General features: G+C 41.1%; 2 protein-coding genes across 3 annotated transcripts; both read right to left on the reverse strand.

Annotated features, from left to right (window-relative positions):
* Positions 1–3241: 3241 nt before the first annotated feature.
* On the reverse strand, positions 3242–14458 carry asxl1 (ASXL transcriptional regulator 1). Of its 2 annotated transcripts, XM_017487517.3 has the most exons (10): positions 14321–14458; positions 14029–14191; positions 11448–11521; positions 11266–11350; positions 10550–10669; positions 8718–8884; positions 8519–8615; positions 8261–8366; positions 7233–8142; positions 3242–7044 (listed from the first exon to the last, which is right to left on the reverse strand). In XM_017487517.3, the coding sequence occupies exons 1-10, from the start codon at positions 14405–14407 to the stop codon at positions 3964–3966; spliced, it is 4890 nt and encodes a 1629-aa protein (XP_017343006.2). In that variant the 5' UTR covers positions 14408–14458; the 3' UTR covers positions 3242–3963. The 2 variants fall into 2 exon arrangements, with proteins under 2 accessions (XP_017343006.2, XP_017343008.2); XM_017487519.3 differs by lacking the exon at positions 10550–10669.
* On the reverse strand, positions 14452–22212 carry LOC128635165 (polycomb group protein ASXL1). The gene is made up of 3 exons (XM_053686527.1): positions 22074–22212; positions 14686–14768; positions 14452–14534 (listed from the first exon to the last, which is right to left on the reverse strand). Exons 1-3 carry the CDS (start codon positions 22128–22130, stop codon positions 14528–14530), a joined length of 147 nt encoding a protein of 48 aa, XP_053542502.1. The 5' UTR covers positions 22131–22212; the 3' UTR covers positions 14452–14527.
* Between the last annotated feature and the right edge of the window lie 468 nt (positions 22213–22680).

A 22680-nucleotide genomic window follows, 5' to 3' on the forward strand; every position in this document is an offset into this window, starting at 1 on the left:
CAGGGCAATAATTAAGACGTTCCAGTCAACTGGAAATGTTCTGAATCAACCTGGAATTGGATGTGTGTCTATACTGTCTCAATGCACTGTAAAAAGGATGTGGCCAAAAAATCTCCAAGGATCCCAGCTGGAGAATTGCAGAAGTTAGTTGCGTCTTTGGGTCAGAAAGTCTCCAGAACTACAATCTGAGGTCACCTACATCACCACAAGTTTTTTGGAAGGGTTTCAATAAAAAAGCCTCCACTCTTATACAAAAACAAACTCGAGCGTCTTCAGTTTGCCAGACTCAAAATCAAGCTTTTTGGCAATAAACACCAGCGGTGGTTTTGGTGCACACAGAGAGGTATCATATGGAAAAGTACCTCATGCCCACGGTTAAATACAGTGGTGGCTCTTTAATGTTCTGGCACTGTTTTTCTGCCAAAGGACCTGGACATTTTGTTAAGATACATGGACGCTATCAAATATCAACAGATATTGAAACCTGACTGCCTCTGCTAGAAACCTTAAAATGGGCCCTGGTTGGATCTTCCAGCAGGATTCAAAACATACATCAAAATGGTTTACTGACCACAAAATCAAGGTCCTGCCATGGCCATCCCAGTCACCTGACTTGAAACCCATAGAAAACCTGTGGGGTGAACAAGAAGAGGAGAGTCACCAGCGTGGACCTTGAAACATGAAGGATCTGGAGAGATTCTGTATGGAGGAATAGTTTCAGATCCCTCGCCATGTATTCTCCAACCTCATCAGGCATTATAGCAGAAGACTCAGAGCTGTTATCTTGGCAAAGGGAGGTAGCACAAAGTATTGACTGAAAGGGTGCCAATAGTTGTTGCACACCTATATTTGACAAAAGTTTTTTGATAAACCTGTGTTTTGTTTGCAATTGTTGGAGATCCATGAGAGCAGAATTTTTGTGACTTTTTTTTTTTTTTTAAACAAAAAAAGGTTAAACAATAAAGACAATTTTTCACATTCTTCTTTACTCATATTTACCAAGCTTGCCTATATTAGTGGAGGGCACTGTATGTCATGCTCTTTTAGTAACAATTAACTAAAACACAAAAGAATAACTAAAGCATAAAGAACTCACAATATTGTATTACAATAGAGTACTCATAATATTTCAGGTGATCAGGTTTTCACGTTGTCGTTAATACATGTTTAAGTTAACATAGAAAATGTGTGAATATTTTGTTTAATTTGCATTTTCTATTCAAATAAAAATACTAATATTCGATGCCATTTTAGTCAGAGTAAAACTGATTAATATGAATAAATAAGATGAAATATTGACTAAATTTAAAGGATATTTTCATCAGAAGACAAACTATTTGACACGCCAATTCCAGTCTCTGAATATTCTTAAGAATGAGAAGTTCTTTGCTCATTGAAAGGGTGTAATGTTTGCATTATGCTATTATATTAATAAATCAGTGGCATAAAAGTCTTAAAATGACAATAATTGTTTATCGCAATTATTTCTGGGACAATATATCCTCCATCAAGAAGTGTTATTGTGACAGGCCTCCCTTTCAGACAGTCCTTCTGAGTGATACAGGCTACATAAAAAACAAAACAAAACAAAACAGAAAAATAGAGCAATAATAAAATCAAGGTGAATTCCTGGGAAGGAAACTGTACATTCTAGTCATAATGCATACACAAACATGACTTGTAATTAAAATGTGCAAGGCTGACCATTCCAGACATGACATGTTTTCGCTACATCAGTTGCACATGTTTGATGTCTAGTACTGAGAAAATTACATAACTGTGCTACTCCATTAAACCCTTTATAACATTACATTAAAATACTCCTACAAAAGGTTGAGAGTGTAAAACAGACCTTGATATTGCAATTAAAAAAAAAAAAAAAAAAAAAAAAAACCCTCATGAATATAAACTTCATATTTGACTGCAGGAGCCAAATTTCTGCTATTGATTAATATTATTACAAACATGATAAACTGTGTGGTAGTGGTTATGATGGGGGAAAACAAGATATTCATATACAGTGGTGTGAAAGTATCTGCTGATTTCTTCTGTTTTTGTGCATCTCTCATACCAAGTTGTTTCAGAAATTAAAACAAAAGGGAAGATAAAACAAAAGCAACCTGAGTAAACACAAAATACAGTTTTAAATGATAACATTAATTATTGAAGCAAGTTCTCCAATTCCAACTGGGCCAGTGTGAAAATGTATTTGACCCCATAGTTACTAATTCCCCAAATCTATGTAACTGTATTGATAATGGGGTTCAGCTGGACTAGATGCAAGCAGGCCTGATTACTGCAAACTCTGTTCAATCAAATCAACACTCAAGTAACACACTATGCCAAAATTGAAAGAAGTTCTAGAAATGATGAGGAAGAAGGTGATTGAAATACATCAGTCTGGGAAGGGTTACAAAGCTATTTCAAAGGCTCTGGGACTCCAAAGTACCACAGTGAGAGCCATTATCTCCAATTGGAAAAACTCACCACAGTAGTGAACCTTCCCAGAAGTGGCCAACCTTTCAAAATTCCTCCAAGAGCACAGCAAATACTCATCCAGGAAGTCACCAAATAGCCAAGGACAACATCAAAAGGACCTACAGACCTCTCTTGCATCACTAAAGGTCACTGTTCATGACTTCACTATCATAAAATCACTGGGCAAAAGTGGCGTTCATGGAAGAGTGGCAAGGTGAAAACCACTGCTAACCTGACTTGCAATAATTGAGGGAAACATGAATTCTGCTCTGTATCAGAAAATCCTAAAGGATTTTAATACCCGGTCTTCAGTCCGTAAGCAACTGGATTATGCAGCAAGACAAATTATCCAAAACACAATGAGTGAGTAAGTGAAAGCCTGATCTCCAGTTATGAGAAGCGTTTGGTTGGTTTTTGCTGCTAAAACGTGGGACAGCCAAATTTTAAATTTAAGGGGGCAATTAGTGTTTCATATTGGTGATAAGTGTTGGATAACCTTTTTTTTTTTTTTGCTTCAATAAAAATAAATAAATAAAATCCTGTTTACTCAGGTTGCCTTTGTTTTATGTTGCATCTCGTTTGAAGATCTAAAACTATTTAGTACGAGATGTAGAAAACCAGAAGAAATCAGGGCAAATACACAATTTTTACACAGAAATACAGCAAATTTTCACAGCACTGTATCTGTTCAGAAATGATTCTTAAGCCACAGAACACAGCATATTACAGTGCAAGTAAAAAGGAAAGTAAATGTAGGAGCCAATCTGTTCATTGTCAGCTTTATTAGATTAGAATACTGTGCTTAACTGCCAAGTACAGACTGGACTTCACTTTGGATAAGAAAATAAAAAAGAAAGGAAGCACTTACAAAATAACAAAAGAATTGGCTTGTTTAATGATTTAAAAAAATATTTCTTTGCAAGACAAGATGCGCAAAACAACTCTTCACTCTCTCTTTTTAGAGAGGTAGGTGAGAGAAAAATGCAAACATGAACACCACCATTTTCACACTGAACCAATGATTGGTGTCAAGTAGATGAGGTAAATGTTTTGTGGAAAAGAAAGAAAAGGCACAATCTACAATCAACCGTGCCATGTAAATTCACTTAATACCGACAATAATTATAATAGTCATAATAATAATAATAATAATAATAATAATAATAATAATAATAAACAGTAATAACAACAATAATAATAATAATAATAATAATAATACACATCATAACACCATCATAACAGCAATAGAAAAAAATATGAAGCAAAAATACAGACTAAATTTGATCTTGCAGGGCATCTACTAGCCCTATTGTTTTGCTTTATCCAACATCAAAAATCAGGCCAGGTATCCACACGAAGAGTAATACCATATATTCTTTGCTCAGTTGAGTCCAAAAGTTCCTCTGGTTTCTGAGAACAGGTAAAGTCTTGGGACGCCAATGCATTAGCACGGACTTGGACTCAGTTCAGAGGTGCTGTAACACACTATCTGACCACCAGACAGGAAACACAGAGTTTGGAAGGGCCAATGCAATCGTCATGGCAGAAGGCACCACACCCCTGGCACATAATCATTGCCTTGAGGCGGCAGGAGCACTTAAGTGCCACCTCCTCTGCTGCACTGTCAGCAAATGCCTGGATACTAAGGGCTGTGCTCTGGCTTCCAGTGTTCCCTACACGTGGCCGCAGCTGCAGCACACTATCTGCTATGCTGCGTGAGAAGCCGCTACCGTCCACTACAGAGACATTAGCTGTGTAGCTGAAGCCAGATGAGGACCCTCCTCCAGTGTCTCCACCCAGTGCACCTCCAACTCCACTCTGCTGCAACTTGGGCAGCTTTCCATACAGATGATAGGGAAATGACGAGGCAGAGGTAGAGGAAGGAGAAGAGGACACAGGTGAGACTGAGGAGTCTGTATGACGGATGTAAAGATTTTTGCCTTGCTCTTTTTTTGCCATTCTTACAAGTGACATTTCCATGTTCAGCAGTCCTTCCATGGCTCCCCCACTTCCTGTATAACTGTCTATGGAGCTCTGGGGTTCTTTTTTGGTTACAACAACAGAGCCATTGCCACCCATTGATGCCTGTGAATTTTTGGTGAGAGCTTGCTGGCACGAGGGGCGTGAGGAGACTTCATTTTTCACACTAGCCCCATGAGCGAGCTGTTGCTGATAGGACTGAGGTTGGGGTGGCTGTGATTTTGATGGGCGCCAGCTGATCTTAACAGTAGGTAAAACTTCAGAAGGACAAAGGTCACCATGTGGAGGGGAGGGAGCATCAGGTGTTGTTCTGCAGATTGTCTGGGAGAGGTTCAGAGAGTGTTGCTGAAGACCAGCTGCTTGCCTGTCTGGAGTGTCACCACGTGAAGGCTGAGGGATGTGGTGCTCTTTTATCACAGCTGACTCCAAAGCTTGAGCACTTTGAGAGTTCATGTCCATTGAATGCCTAGAAGAGGAAGAAGTGGAGGAGGGGAGGGGGGTGATAACTGGTACTGCACCAGGAGGTACAACACTCCCTGACTGCTGAGGAACAAACTGCTGGACAACTGTGCCACGGGAGCTTGCTTCATCAAGCAAGCATGCCATCCGAGGCTGTGAAATGGCAGGTGGTGAGGGAACATAATTTCTTCCAGGCACAGGTGACAGGTGATGAGTAGAAGGGGCTTTGTGCTGAAAGTCTGAACCAGCAGGTTCTGTTTCAGTTGGAGCTCTGAAGCGGGGAGCCATGTTTATGGGAGATCCTCCAGGCTGGCGGTTGGATGGCAAACCAGCTGGTGCCCCTGGGATTCTATTTATCTCCAGCTTACTTGCAGAGTGTGACTGGGGTAGGACTTTCTCCAAAGGTAGGCTGCCTTGAAGAAGCTGGGTAACTAGAGGGTTGTTTGCCTCTACAGAGGATACAGGTCGCACAGTACCTTGAATTCTCTTAACAGCAGAAAGACTGGCAGAGTTTTTAAAACCAGAATCATCTGTAAGCGCTCTGCAGAAAGGTTTTGCATCATCTTCTATTGGGCTAAATGGCTTTCCTCCACTGCTACTCTCATTAAGACCGTGAGCCTTGTTTTGGTCCTTCTCTACATGCATGAGATATGGCTGCACATGGACCTGAGTCAAGGCATTGGAATTTTGCTCCTGGACATGGTTTATGCCATGGGTGTGGACTGAATGGTACTTTTGTGTCTGAATCACTGGCTGGTTTGGCATGCCATTGGGAAAACGAGCCTGAATGACAGTTTGGCTATGAGCAGGGTTAGAGACATGGGCCTGGATTACAGGCTGCTGATGCTGGGGAGAGCTCAAAGTGCATGAAGTAAGACGAGTTGGTGTCTGAATGACAGGCTGATTCTGAGACTTTGTTTTCTGACCCTGCACTCCATTATGGTCCATTGTTCTGTGCCAGTCCACTGTATCATCCTCTTGAGATTCATTCTCAAAGTCTGATGCCGTCTCTGTGGAGTCACTGTGCATACCATTATCTTCCTCTCTCATATTATTTGGTAGACATGAGAGGGAACTTACATATTTACCATCAGTCTCAATCTCTGCACTCTTGTGCTCCTGCAATACTCTCTCCCTAACCACATGATCCTCTGCACCACCTACAAAACCATTGCGGGCTACAACAAATGTCTCTTTGGGGACTTTCAAATCTGACCCGTGCTGAATGACCCCGGTGGTGCCAGAACGATGTTCACCCAAATTCTGCTCACCTTCCCAAGACTGAGATGATGCTGCCAAGGTTCTGATCACATCCACACCTTGGGCACCAAACCTAGGCAGTGAGTCAGGTATCGATGTGGGAACAAGATTTACTGCTTCACTGGACACTGATGTAACTGTGTAATTGGGAGTCACTGTTCTACTGTCATTTGAATCTGGTTCTTCAACCCTACTCTCTTGTTGACTGCCTACAGACTCAGGCTCACTGGGAGTAGGCACAGGAGTGTCCGAGGTCTGCTCAGAGGCTTTATCACTGGAGCTGACAGTCACCTCCTCCCCTCCACAGACATCATCCACCTGGTCCTGGGAGGCTGGACTGTCGGACTCGGTTGGTGACGGTGTGAGGGTTTTAGGGGATTCAGATGGTAGCACTGAAGGATTGGATGACACAGACGATGGAGATGGCATAGTTTGTGGGGTAGAGGCTTGAGGTTTTTCTGGAGTTTCTACATTGGATAGCTGTAGTTGTGTTCCAGACGAATGAGTGCTTGCAGGCGATTCCTGGCCCTCCACATCAACTCTTCTTCCTCCTCCTCCTCCTCCTCCTCCTCCAGGTTCAATGGGACCCGGGTGCTCTCTCGAACGCCTCCCGCTGGAGCAATCCGGTATCCCAGTACCACCCCCCGGGCCGCCCCCCCCAGGCCCTGCCCCGTCTCCAGTGGCTGCAACAGCAGCAGCGGCTTCCCGCTGTGCACGGGCTTGCTGGGCACGGGCCTTGATGTCCGCCAAGGTGCGCGCCCCCGTCCCACTGCGCCGCGACCCCTCGTTGGGGGGCACGATGCGGGGACAGATTTGGTACGTTGGCGGCCCTTTGACCCACGGAGGTTTGATCCGGGAGAGCTGAATCTAGGAAAAAAGGAGACAGAAGAAAAGGAAAAAGACAGGCACGCAGTTACTTAAAGGAACGTATTATTAAAATTGTGTCTAACTGCTCAGTGTAAGGACTTAATTATAACATTAAACGAAAAGATATCCAATAGATTTGCCTTGAAATCCTAGCAAACACTAACGTACTACAAACATGGCCATCATACCCGGATTGGCGGGACCTTGGGTTCCTCTGTTGTAGGCTGCGGCTTTTCTGAGTGCACACAGTCAACTGTGTTACGAAAGGACTGATGCTCATCCAATCGTGCCCTCTTCTCGGGAAAGCTGGTGAAGGCCTGGGACTCGTCAGGTCTCCTCTTCTGATCCTTGAGCTGGATGGCAGGGCTGGCTGTAGCAGGACTTGCTGCGGGGCTGCTCTCCCTGCTGCTTGCACCGGTGCCTGCTGTGCCAGTGGTGATTGAGGCACCATCATCCAGTGGGTCAGTGGCAACAGCAGCAGTTGAGGATGAGGAGGAAGATGATGAGTCAGAGCTAGCAGCAAAGGCTCCTTGCCGGTCAGAGGTAGAGGAGGGTGATGACGATGGAGAGGACGATGAGGATGTTGAGGAAGAGGATGAGGAAGGCGAGGAGGTGGAGGCAACAGTGGGCTCCACAACTTCAGGCAGCAGGCTGGTGGAACCTTCTGGTTCATCGCAGGTTGAGCTTGTAGATGCAGGAGGAGTAGGAGTAGACACAGGGGCAGGGGAGGGAGCTGCCTCTGTACAGAGTGTCTCCACTGGAGCTTCTGATACTGATTCGGCTTGAAGGACAACCTCTGCCTGCACCGGGCTGGATTCTGGGACAGGTGACGTAGTTGGGGCCACATCTTCCAAAGCTGCCTGGGTCTCTTCTTGCTCTTGAGTCACTGCTGCAGGAGTGGCCTTGCAGAGTGGGCGGCGCGCCCTGCGTCTGAGGTCAGCACGTGATCGTCTCCTGATACGGCCCTCCCTTCGTCGTCTTCCGACGCCTCTCCTCTTGGGTGTGGCTGCAGCAGCATCAGCCCCAAGGACTGAACCAGAAACGTCTCCTGCATCACTCATTGTGAGTTTTAACGCCTCCTCACGGGTTAAGCCAGATCTATAAGGAAAGGTGTGGAGGAGTCAATGTTATTTAATTACACATGTAAAAAATGGTTTTATCAGCACTTTAATAAATACAATAGGATTTATTTTAAATATATGACAAAGAACCTTACTTCTGGCCATGATACTCCTCAAAGAATTTCTCCTTCCATGCCTCCACTTTCTTTTCCTTTTCCATCTCTTGTCTAAAGCGAACCTGCATCTCATGCGTGAACTCACCTTAGAGAGAAAAGGACTTTCCATATTAATTAATTCCATATTAATGTAATCTCCAACATAAGCGTACACAGCATGGTTATACTAAACAGTTAATTCAGGACTCTATAAAAATAATAAATAGCACTGAGTTCCTCAATCAAGGTGACCCTCACCTTCAGCAAGCCTCTCTTTCCAGCTCTGAGATGCATGAGTGAAAAATTCATTATTCAGTGCTGAACTGCTCAGTCGGGCAAGACCATCAGGACCAACCTAACATTAACATAAAACACAATTCAAAGACAGCATATTGAGGTAAATGTTTGACAGATCATAACAGAAAAGGAGAGAATGATAACAGCTATAACCACACACCTGTCTATCTACTTCAGGGAGAAGTTGAAGGAGCTGTTGCTGAGAGTGAGGAGGAAATGCTGCAAATGTGCGCGTGTTAATTAGTGCACGGATGTTCGTGTTGACCAGGATTGAGCCTGGGGTCTCAAAGTCCACCTCCACACCACCCCTATTCCTCTTCATGGGTCCTGCAAATTCAAACCTCAAATCAGCACTGCTGCTGAAGGACATATAAAGACAAATGCTATGTGGTACAATATTGAACCCTATATTACAGATCCCACAACTACGAAATATCAGCATGTCAGTATTGATTACTGTGATAATCTTTGAAAACATGTTTCAGGTTACAAACAATGTTGTATTGCACATAGGGCTACATAAAAAAATGTGTATTATAATTGAGACCTCTTTTTTTCCTTCTTCCCTCAATGCAAAATGATTCAAGAACATCATCAAATTTGCAGGATTTGCACTCATTGTATGCAACCATTGTATAAATCATGTCACTATACCTCCTTATTCACTGTGACCATTGACATTGTGCTACACACACACCCCTGAAGCATGGTGACTTGGACACAAGCTAAGCTGTGAGTGAATTTTAAAATAATCCAAATGCCCACTGTATTGAGAAGGAACAAATTTGTCCTAAACAAAACGTTTAATATTAATGTACTCAATGTTAAATTCTCAATTAGTAAACATGAAATGAATGACTGGATTGAGTGATTCATGGCTGCATCTCGCTTAAAGATAGTCAGTGATTCATTTATCAAAGCCAATTTTCCTCTTCAAATGTGGATTATAACTTTCTAGCGGTAGAAGAAAAGAACCAACAACTAATTATTTAACCAGAGATCATAGATTTCTGGTTTTCTTTTACATTTGGGAGGACACATTGCTCACTTGGAATCCTATTATGATTCAAGTCAGTAATTAAATGAAGCTACAGTGTTCTGAAGTAAAGTAAGACTTTAACATATACGCTTACACCACAAAATCTCTATTCCGATAAGTCCGAAGGTGGTAATTTGCTATAAAACAAACACACACACACACACACACACACACATACATATATATATATACACACACACACACACACACACACACACACACATACACACACACACACACACACAATACCAGTTTATAATATATTATAAACTGAAATGGTATGTCTTGATATTTAATTTTTTAAAAAATGTTTTAAATCATTGGCAAATTGCTGTGGTATAAAAAGGTGCGGTAGGGACACTTCAGAACATGATAAATTTTGGAGTGCTAAAAGTAACTCCTCATTATATATCAAAGAATCGTGAGTGAGAACTGTATCTGTGATTACAAGTTTTAAGAAAAAAAAAACAAAAACACACAGTGATTCCGATTTCATCGCAACTCGTTCAGCCCTAATTGTACAGGGAGACATTTCACTCAGTCACAGAGCATGGCAGGAAAAAGCAAGTACATGTTCTTCATTCAGTACTCAGCCAACTTAAATTTAAATTAACAGACAAGCAAAAAATTTCAAGCAGTACAGTCTCCATTTGCAGACAATTCACCAAACCAAAGCAAAGCGAAATGAAATGCTTACAGGTAAACACTCTACAATTAACAAGTTTAAAATATGGCCATTAGGTAAAGACAAATTAAAAACAAACCCCTGTTTAGTGCAGCAAGCCCTATCCTATTGGTCTTCCACTTTATTTTAACAACCTGTCACTTCTACGACAGGTCTGGAAGGTGGCGCTGAACGGTGTAAATAGATGGGATGGTTAAGTGGTGTATTAAGTGGGTTTGGGGTAAATAGCAATGATCAAATGGGTCCCACAGGGTCTCATCCTCTGTACCTGAACGTAGGCCACGCATACTCTTGAAGTGCTGGGGGCGCTTCCAGCCCAGCTCGGAGCGGGCTCGAAGTGCTGGGCCTGGACCCCCCCTAGACCCTTCCCTGCGCCTCCCCGCAGCTCCTGAGGGGACAGGTGGGGGGAGGAGGGAGGCTGGTGAGACTTGCAGAATGAGTGAGTGTGGTAAGGGCAGCACAGGCAGAAAAGCCAGTGACATTGGAGAGGCTGGAACAGCAGGCAAAAAAAAGTGCTGGCTAGTGCACGCACACAAAGCCACAAGGAGAGACACCCCAGACATGGAGATACCAAGCAAGAAGGGTAAGTGGATATCTCAAGTGAGGATGCAAACAGAAAGCAGAGGGGTCAGATATCCATAGGTCATAGAGCAGGACTTACAACCAGAAACACTGGTTTCACACACTGCGAGCAAAAGGGAGGTAAACTAAGAACAAGCTACACAAAAAAGAGTCAGTGCCTGCTGGGAAGATGCTGTTTTAGTGTTAACAGACACACACAGAGGAGGCTGCTGACAGGATGGAACTGTGGGGGTACTGGCCTTGAGAAGACAGCAGTATAAATGATTAAAGTCTGTCAGTATGTAACATTACAAAACACTGTCAGACCACAGTCAAAGTGAATGGGTTTACAAACCACTGCAGAGAGAGTGGAGAGTGGCAGGAAAGGAGGAAGAAAAGGAAGAGAGGGAAAAAGAAAGTAACCTGATGGGACGTGTTCGCCATTGACCTTCAGTGGAGTAAGAACCACACGGGGCATCATAACAGATTTCTTCCTCTGTCGCCCTGACTGTAGAGAGGCAGGGACAAAAATTAGCAACACAAAGCATGCATTTACATTACAAAACAGATGGATAGATAGATAGATATAGCGTGAGAGAAGATACCTGTGACGATCGACTTAGTCGTGTCTGTGGCTCTGTTGAGCAAGAGGCACTGGAGGAAGTCTCATCCACTGAGGCTGAAACAGGACGCAAAAACAGGGAAAACATTTGGTAAATACTAGCTTACTATATTGTCATAGACATCAGCAAAAATTACATATTTGTAGGCAAACCTGGATGTAAACAAGCATCACCCTGGTTCCCTTGACAAAAAGCCAGTAGGATTTTTCCATTGGCTTTTAGATTATTGCAGAAAATAAGCTCAACAAAACTTTGAGTCTTACAGGTTTTGTACATCGACAAACTTCACAAATGAACACAACCTATGAATTTAAGCCTAAATACAAACGGCAGAAGTAAAAAGCTAAAAAAAACTACACCACGGTCACATGACTTCAACGTCACCACCACTAAGCCTTATAGCGCTACAATTTGAAAAAAAATACTACAACCAGAAAATACTATAAAATTGATAACCATACAAGTTGGAAAGTTTAAGTGGGAATAGTTTGCAAGAGCGTGAGTATAAACACAACGACTAGGCAGTAGTAGAGGAGTTTTCCTGTTCAACGTTTAATGGCCCAGACAACCTCTGTAGCCCTATTTAGCCACTCGTTAGAAGCGCCTTTTTCAAGGCAGGTAAAAGCTTAACTAAGTCATGAAAAATGTGAAAATATCTAGAGCGCGTGTTAACCACAGACCTTATTTCAGGCATTTAACCAAAAAAACCATTAAAAAAACAAAAACATTGACTTCGGGACGACGGAACCAGACGTGATAAAATGCTAGCCCATTTCCGGGTTTTAGGAGTCATTTTTACAGCAGTCTATTGCTTTGACCGTGTAGGTTCTGTAATATATCTGAAATGATGCTTCGTACAAGAAAATCCAAAAGTTTGCAAGACAAAAGTTTATGAGCGGAATAATACTTGTGTGAAAACGCTTCCAACTGTGCAGAATGTAGAAATGAATCCAGTAATGTTACAGATTCTTCCCATTTTCTCTGTAATAAGACCAGATGAATTTTTTTGTCTTATTCCTTCATCAGCATCTCATTTTTTCTCTGTTGAAATGAATGACCGTTCATAGCTGCCAAAAACTGATTACAGGAACCAACTTATCTCATGGATGTCGACAATATTAAATCGTAACTATAAATGGATACAATGTCATTTAAAAAAAAAAAAAAAAATTGCTAGTGTCAGCTGTGGAACAAGAGTTAAATACTTCAAAACATGCTATTATTAGAAAATAAAATCAACTTCAGGGTTGTAGTGCATCACACCACCCAGTTGCTGATTATTTTCCAATCACTGCATGCCCCGTTGTTTTTTTTTAAATAAATTGTCAGGTGACAATTCTTAGGAGATCTAGAAGGTTTTGGGGGGGCAGCAAGGCAGTAAGAGGAAAACTGTTTACATTAGATGCATATATGTTGGTACAGACGCCCACGCTTAGCTCTGCACAGAATGCCGGCACACATTTCAAAATTCAGACATATTACTCAGTTCTTTGTCCAAATCATGTGCGTATGATAAACTTTCAGGCAGAATACTCGGTGTGATCTGTGCTAAAAAAAAAAAACGCATATACACTATGAATCTATGGTTGCAATGATCGGTTCCGATATGAATATCACAAAGACCAAAACCTCAAATAAGCATAGCTGAATACACTTAACAGAGCTATGGTAGTGAACGACCAGACACCTCAACCCCTGCACAAGAGCAACGGAAATCTACCTTCTGACTCCATATGTAAAACACTCTCATAATTTAGCTCTAATTGTCCCCACTAGAGATCCATCTCCCTGCATCACGCACACAATCACATGCACGTTTTTAAACCACTCTCAACTAGGTCACTGCGGGATGTCATGTGCTGCTGCAGTATCCATGGCAACACACACATTCTCAGGGAAAAAAAAAAAAAAAAAAAAAAAAGAGAAAAAGAAAAGAAAAATCAATGTATCCCTCTCATCCCGAGTTCTTGAAGCTTAAAAGGTAGCGACGGTCCTTAATTTGGATTTGTTTTATTTAATGCTTTAGATCTCTGAACAAAACATTCCGGACAAAACATTTACAACAGTGTTAAGATACACATGGTGGACAAAAACAAAATGAAAAAAAATTGACAAATTATAACCTTTACAAAGAAAAAATGAAAAAGGCACGTTTCTGATTTGACATGCCCCAGTGCGATCCCAGCCACTGAAGTATGCATGTGTGTGTATGTAATTAATTTTATATATATATATATATATATATATATATATAAAATAAATAAATAAATATAATGATTATTTTCATATTACGAATGCACCACTCCCTATTGGTTACTGGGGCTGATGATGCTGGCCTAAAAATGCTGATACCTAATTAACAGCGGACCAGATTCCACGTTTTCTCATCTGATCCGTCCATGGATATATTTTATACACTGAAGTATGTGATGCACCAGGTCTGTTTTATGTCAGTCAGCATGAACACAAATAGTTTCTGCTGTTTCTAGAGTGAGATCCCCATTTAAGCAGCAAAAATAAACCATTGCAGGCGCAACAAACCAACCAATTGAGTTTTACGCACCATCATTCTCCCCACTAGCAGCCGTTGTTTCTGTGGAGTCACCGCTCTCCTGCTCCGCCCCCTCTGCTGTACCGAACGTAGATGTGGATGAAGCTGCTGGTGTGGCGTTTGGGTCTGAAGCCTCAGAACCTGACGGGTTCTTCGTCCACTGCAGGGCATTTTTCTGGAAATACAGAGCCCGTAGACATTCGCGTCAGAAGGACCGAGTACACATCAAGGCTAGAACAGTAGACACACTTCCTCAAATGGTATCACTGAATCAGTGCGAGGAACAAATGTGCATCATTTCTACCTTTAGTGTGAAAAGGCTCATTCTTCCTGGCAGCTTGAAGAAGATGCTGTTCTTCACTCTATCGCCCCTCACTTGGGAGTGGAGCATGGTAACCAGGCAGGCCAGGGGGGCTGTGCCGCTAAGTGCACGAGAGCGATATTTACATAAAAGTACGTTCGAGTGCTAATATATCATAGCTCTTTAACATAGCACAATAATCATAGCAACTTACCTTCTATTTTGTGATAGGGGATGCCATCAAAAATTGAAGATTGGAGAAGGGAAAGAAAAAAAGAAAAGCAATTCAGTATGAAACTCGTGAAAAATAGCTAATGTATATCATAAGCCATCCATCATTCTCATATACATGTGCATTAATGACGGACCTCATTTCTTTGAGTCCCTTTGTCTGGATGACGTGAAGGATCTGTTTAGGTGTCATTGGGGCGTCCGAGAAGTTCTCAAGAACCTATTTGAGAAAAACAGAAAGTAGAGGAGGACATCTCACTAGTGAGACATATGCAGGCCTACATGGCTGAACACATTTACCCCGAGCACATACGTCAGCTCTAAATCTAGACTAGGTTCTGCCTGGCAGTGGCAACTGGCAGCATCTTATCCCTCTAAAAGCGGTCATCCATACAGCTCTGTATTCCAGCCATACTCCCTGAAACCTACAGTCGCACATTACTCGTGTTCATTCTCACACTTTCACTTGTTACTCTCTATACTCCATGTTCCCTGGGGTTTTAGGAGCAGGTGTGCCACCATAAGCTAAAGTCTTTTCAGGTGAACCTCACAACAATCACAGCGGTAGCATGTGAAAATGCAACCTGCCTACACATGCCGTGCCTCATCACAAAGCAAACTGCAATGGATCGGACAAAAGCAGTCATTTGCAAGACGACTCGGAATTGCGATTACTGAAAATCCTTCTGAAAAGGGTCAAAGGCTATCGAGAACATTTCTCTCAGGCCACTGTGGGCTGTGAAGGAAGTTGACATCTGCCTCGTAGAGACAAAGGGAAACGCTACATAATCGTCCCCGGTGCTGTAACAAATCCGAAACCAAGACAGTGAGACAGGAAAAGGAATCGAAAGTAATGCTGTGCAGTGCAGAGGAACAGAAACACCCACAGAATCGCTTACATTACATCGCTTACAGGTCATGCCAACAAAAGAACTCGAAGACTGGTTAGAGGGGCAAAAAAAAAAAAAAAAAAAGAACACAACAATACCTGAAAAGAAAAAACAAACCAAACTGTGGCCAATCTAATGTAGAAATTTATTCATTCTAGAGCTGCAACAACTAATCGATAAAATCGATTATGAAAATGATAGTCAACGAATCTCATTATCGATTAGTTGGTCTGCGCACGGTACACTTACTCCTTATGTTACTTCTGCTCCGAAAACACGCTTCGGAGAGTAAATACTACAAGTTGTGTCCCAAATGACGTACTGTACACTAACACTATGCACTGCGTACTCTACCGTCTAGGGCAGTATTTCCACGGAAAGTTTTAAAAGTGTTATACATACATAAAAAAAGTGTGTGTGTAATATATATTATATTAATATATTATGTTAAATGTATCAAAATATATTCAAGTGAGATGTTTTACAATGAATCAATTTGGTTATTCACATGCAGTCACAAATATGTTAGCTGAGCTGACGATCGTTCATTGATGGATTTATTTGAAATTTATTTACAAATGAAATGATAATTTGCAAAAACCTATGAGTGGTAGACAAGTTCAAGTGTCACAGTGATGGATAAAATAAACGATCATTCAGAGAGTCAAATTAAATGTCACACCAAAAATAAAATGGAATTGAACCTGGTATTTGAACCAATCCCTGGGGAATGACAGGCGCTACCAATCAACCAGGGATAGCTATGACTGTAGAATTCAGTGCTTTTTGTGCATCCATAAAAAGTAATGCATAAACACACACACATACATACATACATACACACATACATACATACATACATACACACACAGTCCTAAATGAATAATATGTTCTGGTGTGTGTATTGGGTTCTTTTCAGTCTTATATAATTGGACAAATAGTTGTGTAAAGTTTTAGTCTTAAGTTAATATTTGTAACACTCAGTTTGGGGATTTTTTTGGGGGGTACTGGAAGTTTGCCCCGCCCCATCCGATTAAACGAAAAAGGAGAATAATAATGATAAAATAATCTGCCAACTAATTGATTAGGAAAATAATCGTTAGCTGCAGCCCTAATTCATTCACTTAGTACTAACACGATGTGTTTTTGATGCCGATTACTCTGCTCTGGATAAGGGTTCCTCCTAGATGCTGTATATGTACTCAGAAAAATCTCTCAGCACACACTATTATATACACCATTATCATGGTGTAAATATTAGCACATTCTGCTTGGTATCCTGCGTTTAAGACGTTATCCGAATCAGACTTTTATCAGACTCAGATTTTGCTCTCAAGGAAGCAACTGAAAAGTCACATTCCAATAAGAACAGAGGTTCCTCTGAGCATCTAAACGGGGGACCAGGCCTCTCGCAGGGACGCCATTTGCGTAAAACTAATCGCAATCTTGCCAAATGTGTGTGTCGGTCATTAGAAGGTAAACGCAAGATCAAAATGGGAATTCAACATGCACTTTATATGGGTATTTCTGAATAACGAATGGTGCTCTGTGGGGCATTAAGGCAAAAAGCAAAATGATTCTAACTCTGCAGAGAGACGAAACCATCTGGAGAGAACCTCACAGCCTATATGAAGTGTCACTTGCTCCCACAAATATGCAGTCCCTTCAATTACAGCAACAGTTTAAAAAAAAAGAAAGAAAGGAAAGAAAAGAAAAGAAAAAAAAAAAAAAAAAAAAAAAGAAAAAAAAGCCCCACCCAGATTTTGCCATGCAACAGCACATCCAAACACCACATATGCGCTAATGAGGCCAAAATGTGCTTTGATAAAGCAATAAAAGGAAAACGTTAGATGTTTTCTAACAAAAAAGGCACATATACAGTATTAACTTAATTCTGAGAATGCTTAGGGAGTGACATTAAAAAACACATTATACACAGACAGACATACTTTATATGTGAAAATGGGCAGAAAATACGATCCTACTGCACCAATGTTGGATTACAAAACATCTGTAATTTATTTAGCATTTGTTTAACCACCAGGGTAGTCATACAGACCCAAAAAAAAAAAAAAAAAAAAAAAAAAAAACTCTCAATAGCATACCCTGGCCAAGAAGCCGGCAGAATAGCATAGTTACCACAAACAGCATTTAAATTGAACACTTATAACAGCACTGTGAAACAATTAAATACAGGAGCATCATACCGAAACATTTCCATCATAAATATCTTAAAATCTGATGAGGAGATTAAATAAACGCAAAGTTCCTTAATGGTTAGGTGCTGTAACTAAACAGCATCCTACCGAATTCAGAGCTCACAGATGTTGTGCTTTTCGTCTGCAACACTTCCGTTTGATATGAAGGGAAATTGACCAAAAATTGCCTTACAGACAACAATGCTCCAGTGTATCCATATTCATACTGAAAGTGGAGATAGTACAGCTTCTGACATGTAATGAACCTTAAAGCTGATTGAGAAAAAAAATCCAATGATTTCAAAGCTGACTTTGAAACACACATGTACAAAATATGTCCATAATCTAAAACAAGTAAAAAGTTAACCTGCCTCCCCCCCACACATACACTGTTGAAGTTCAAAAGAAAGACCATCATCTAATCCACAAGCAAGTACTTCTATAAGAGCAGGCACTAATTCACACCATTTTGCATCTTGAATGTCCAAATTCTGCATCCATGAAGGACATCTCTCGCCAACGTTCTGCATTGTATACAGAATGAAAGTAAATACAATTTGAATATCTGGCTTTGCAGGAATTAGTCTAGGAGGTTCTTGACATTGGAGGCTGCCCGAAATGTGGATGCGTATGGTGTCTCGGGAGAATTTTACCAACTGTAATTTATAATTAGGGATGCTCCAATCAGGATTTTGCAGCGGATATCGATCACCAATTTCTTGTCATCATGATTGGCCAATCCTGATCCTGATCCTGATCGTTCAAGCTTTCTGTTGACCGTCACCCCCCCCCCCCCCCCCCTCCAGATAAAGTAATACCACAGATGTTGCCTTGGTTATATTATTTACAGTAATGTTATAGATTGTTGTTTTGACTGAGAATCAAATAAATAAACAACAAATATTCATATTAATATGGCCTTTAAAAATACACAGTAAATGGCAAATTTTTCATTGTTTCTTGAGTCCTCTTAATTCCACACTGGCGAGGACATAAGTGCAGCGCTAAAGTTTAACGCCGTAATGTGTTTCACGTCATCAAATTGCAATCGGACCGTGAGATCGGCCAAATTTAGAGACTACCTATCGAGTCGGAGAATGTGATTATCGGCCGATCGATTGGAGCGTCCCTATTTATAATGTTCTATGCAAAAAAAAAAGAAAAATTGATTCATGGAATATTAAATAATTAAAACTCGCAGACCATTGCTGCCAAAATTTCATTCGCTTCTTAAGCCCACCTTTTTTGTCCCATTTGTAACCGCCAAACACCTGGAAAGCTGTGAAAATCTCATTGGATTAACTGCGATGCTTTTGGTACAAAATGGGCTTTATGCTGATTAAAAACATATGAAAAGCAATATGTGGAGCTGAATAAACTGATGAACCTAACTGTCGATACCATTTGCTAGAACTTATTCATATGACACTGGGTTCAGAACCCTTCAGTGCATCTAGTCAAAATTAGAGCTGCAACAACTAATCGTTAAATCGATAATGAAAATCGTTGTCAACGAATCTCATTATCGATTAGTTGATCTGCGCGCGGCACGGGGGAGATCTACTCATTACGTTACTTCTGTTCAGAAAACACGCTTCAGAGAGTAAATAAGTTGTGTCCCAAATGAAGTACTATACACTTACACTATGCAAGGACTACGGACTCATCAGACTGAGGTGTAACCACCACGTGACTGAGAAAGAAAGTGTGCGACCTCCAGGTCCTCTAAGGCAGGGAGCATTTATATTAAACACCACGGAGAAGGTTTCTAAACTTTATAAAGCAGAGTTTCTGCAACACGGATGCACGACAGTGATGCGGTCGTGAGTTGCTAAAAAGGTTTCATTTAATCTAAGTTTGTCATTATATGCTGTATTTGCGCGCTTGCAGTGTAACTTGTCTTATATTATAACGGAAGTAATGCGTTAGTAACGAGGCTGCGTTGCTCGTCACGCGCGATGCAGAGTGTAGTGCGAGTAAGATCTGTAATGTCTAATTAAAACACTATGATCAAAAGTAAAATAATATGTCTAAAGGCAGTGAGTAACAGAAACCACAAGATGCAGTGAAAGTGAGTTTTTATTATTCATTTAGGACTGGAGTTTAATTCAGTGCTTTTTGTGCATCCATAAAAATAATGCCATCTATCTAACTATCCATCTATATTTTTATACATCTGATTAAGTTAGTTTATATTTATATTACATAAGTACTTATGCATTTTTTTTAATGGATTTATAAAAAGCACCGAATTAAACTACAGTCCTAAATTAATAATACATATTCTTGTGTGTGTGTGTTGGATTCTTTTCTGTTTTGGACAAACATTTGTGTAAAGTTTTAGTCTGAATTTATATTTGTAACACTCAGTTTGTGGATTTTATTTTAAATAAACACAAAAAAGGTGCACTGAAAGTTTGCCCCGCCCCCATCCGATTAACCGAAAAAATAATCGGCCAACTAATCGATTATGAAAATAATCGTCAGTTGCAGCCCTAGTCAAGATACAGATCCAAGTTGGGTGTAATAGCTGAGATGAGAGGCGTGCTTTCGACGAAATCGCTTATCATCCCTTCTTCGATGTAACAATAAACAATTAAATAATGTGCTAGATGTGTGCTACTTAACCATCTTTAAATCAGCCAATCCATCTATTTTAATTGTGACAATTCAAAAGATGATGTGTGTGTGTGTCCAAAGATATACTGCACTAGTCTCCTTATATGTGGAAACCATCTAGACAGACAGACTACTAAGCAACCAACAAATCAGGCTAACTAGAAAGCAATGTGTCAACCAATTAGGAAATGTCAACACTTCTGGTGACACCACAGATATTTTTTCCACATTTCCCACAAAGGCCTTTGAACGACAAAATATGGGGAAGCAGTCTGGTGCCAGCGCTGCACCCCACCCTAAACTGTAACCTTAGAGTTGCAGAAGCAAACACCACTAGGTAACACAGTCTGAGCTATCTCGAAGGCAATACCCGGTCTGGACATTCGGAAGTCATCGTGGAAGAGAGCAGACACAATGTGAAGACAACTTCAGCTAGAACATTTAAGAAGTTTAGAGACAGTCAACATCTTAATTGAAAAGGTTTGTTCAGAAATGTAGCCTCGGCTACTGCATGATCAGCACGGGCCATCAGAATAAGAAGTGTAGGTTTATCCAAATCGTACAACCATACAAACCAGAAATATTAAGCAGTGTGACAACAGTAAAAACGGCTCTGCTCTTCAGTGGTTTAGCTAAAACATTTCTCTTGGCTGCTAGTCAACACTTTGTGGAGAGCATCTGAAACAGGAAGCACTTCTCCTTCTGGGTCTGATGTCTTTCATCTACAGCAGCGATACACGTCATACCTCACGTTTAGTTTGGACCTAGTCTCCAATGAAAAAACGACGAAGGTTTAGATTACAGTGTACATTAGGTTGATGAAGGTTCAGGCAATATTTCAGCTTTACAGACCAGCCTACAGCTAAATGGGGTTCTCTTCTAGAAACGTCCTTGCTAATTTTGCACATTTAGTATGAATTTGTTTTGTTTTCCTTTTAAATAAGTCGTGTCAGTCTTATAAAAAATAGTATTACTCCACAGAACAGGCTAATATATGTAAACAGTGATGGGAATATCAATGAGAGGCATAATGTTTAAAAACAAAGCAGTTGCAGGAGATAAAGAGCAATTCAAACACAAGCTTGTCAGTCAATTCTTTTTTGTCAAACTGGGTCGTGTTGAACAAAAACCTACTTGCAGTACGTTTTTAAAATTATAATCATATCTTTTTAAACAATAATAAACAGTTTAGACATCCATGTGTATTGCAGGGTATTGCTTATTTCCCTTTAGCAATCTGAGGCTAGCCCGTTAGAAGGCAGGAAGCTCAGGTTGCGTCAAACTGTGTGGAAATTAAAAGCTCTGCAGTTTTAAACAAAAGGTCAGACACGACGAGCTGAAACTGGACAGGACGAGCATTATAATCATATATATAAATTAATTAATTAATTAAAAAGGGAGGAATGGTTTCGTGGTAGCTAATACGTGCTTTCTGTAATCTCCAGCTAGCAAGCAAACGCTAGCTAATTCGAGACACGCAAACAAAGGGTCAAACGGGTAGCCGTGCTAATACTGCTAAGCTACAAGTTGCGTCCTCGTTCACGTGCGTGTCCACCCTCTCTGCGTTTTATTGATGTGTACATTTAAAGCGTGTTTCATTTAGAAGTACATGTTGGTTCTTTTTTTTTTTTTTTTTTTTTTTTAAATAACCCTGGTATTGTCCTGACTGGTGGGAAAGCTGTTGTGTGAGCTACACAAGGCAGTCGCAGCGGCTTGATAGAAAACAGCAGCTTTGTCTGGCCGCGCGTGACGCACGAAAACATTGAAAAAGACTGACACATTCGGAAACAATACAAAACACAAGCGTGTGTAATTTACCATGCGAGCAGCCTCGGCCCACGTGCGCTCCTTCTTCCTCTTCTGTTTGTCCTTCATTTCCTCGGTCTTGTCCGTGTTTCTGCGGCGGGTTTATGCCGAATAATCGGCGAGCGCTGGATAGTAAAAACGTGTGCGCGTGAAACAGCTAGAGAGCTAGCGCGCGGAGCAGAGTGACCTGACCGAGCTCGCGGCGATATTCACAACACTCCACACCTACTCCTCCTTTTCTCCGTTTTTTTCTCCTCTCGCACGGACAGAGAAGACGTTTTCCCTTCTCGGCCTCCTACAATGCAACGCGCGAGCCTCGGTTAAAATAATAATAGTAATAATAATAAAGCAATCCCTCGTTTTTAGCTAGCTAACTGCAGATTCAGGTAGGTAAACAGCGCGAGCCTTTTGTAAGCTAGCAGCTAGTAAACACGTCCAGGGCGCAGCGCGTGTGAGCTACCTCCTTTCTGGCATACTGCAGGGAAAACCCCTCACTTTGGTATGCGAGGAGAAGCGAGCACAACAACGAGGTCAAAGGTCAAGCACACTGCAGGAATGCAACACAAAACAACTCATTGCCCCATCCCCCTCTTTTAAACGCGTTTTTTTTCCTCCCACA

The sequence above is a fragment of the Ictalurus punctatus genome, chromosome 15 (genome assembly GCF_001660625.3).
Source record: "Ictalurus punctatus breed USDA103 chromosome 15, Coco_2.0, whole genome shotgun sequence".
In the NCBI taxonomy this organism is placed as follows: Eukaryota; Metazoa; Chordata; class Actinopteri; order Siluriformes; family Ictaluridae; genus Ictalurus; species Ictalurus punctatus.

Bases quoted from the DNA above. Each gene is read 5' to 3' on its own strand.
- asxl1 (XM_017487517.3), bottom strand. From the start codon at position 14,407: ATGCTCCACTCCCAAGTGAGGGGCGATAGAGTGAAGAACAGCATCTTC. The intron at 8,367-8,518 runs GTGAGGGTCACC...TTTCTCTCTAAG, and splicing joins GAAAGAGAGGCTTGCTGAAG to GTGAGTTCACGCATGAGATG. The intron at 8,143-8,260 runs GTAAGGTTCTTT...CTTTCCTTATAG, and splicing joins GAGGAGTATCATGGCCAGAA to ATCTGGCTTAACCCGTGAGG.
- LOC128635165 (XM_053686527.1), bottom strand. From the start codon at position 22,130: ATGAAGGACAAACAGAAGAGGAAGAAGGAGCGCACGTGGGCCGAGGCT. The intron at 14,769-22,073 runs GTAAATTACACA...TTTCTCAAATAG, and splicing joins GGGCCGAGGCTGCTCGCATG to GTTCTTGAGAACTTCTCGGA.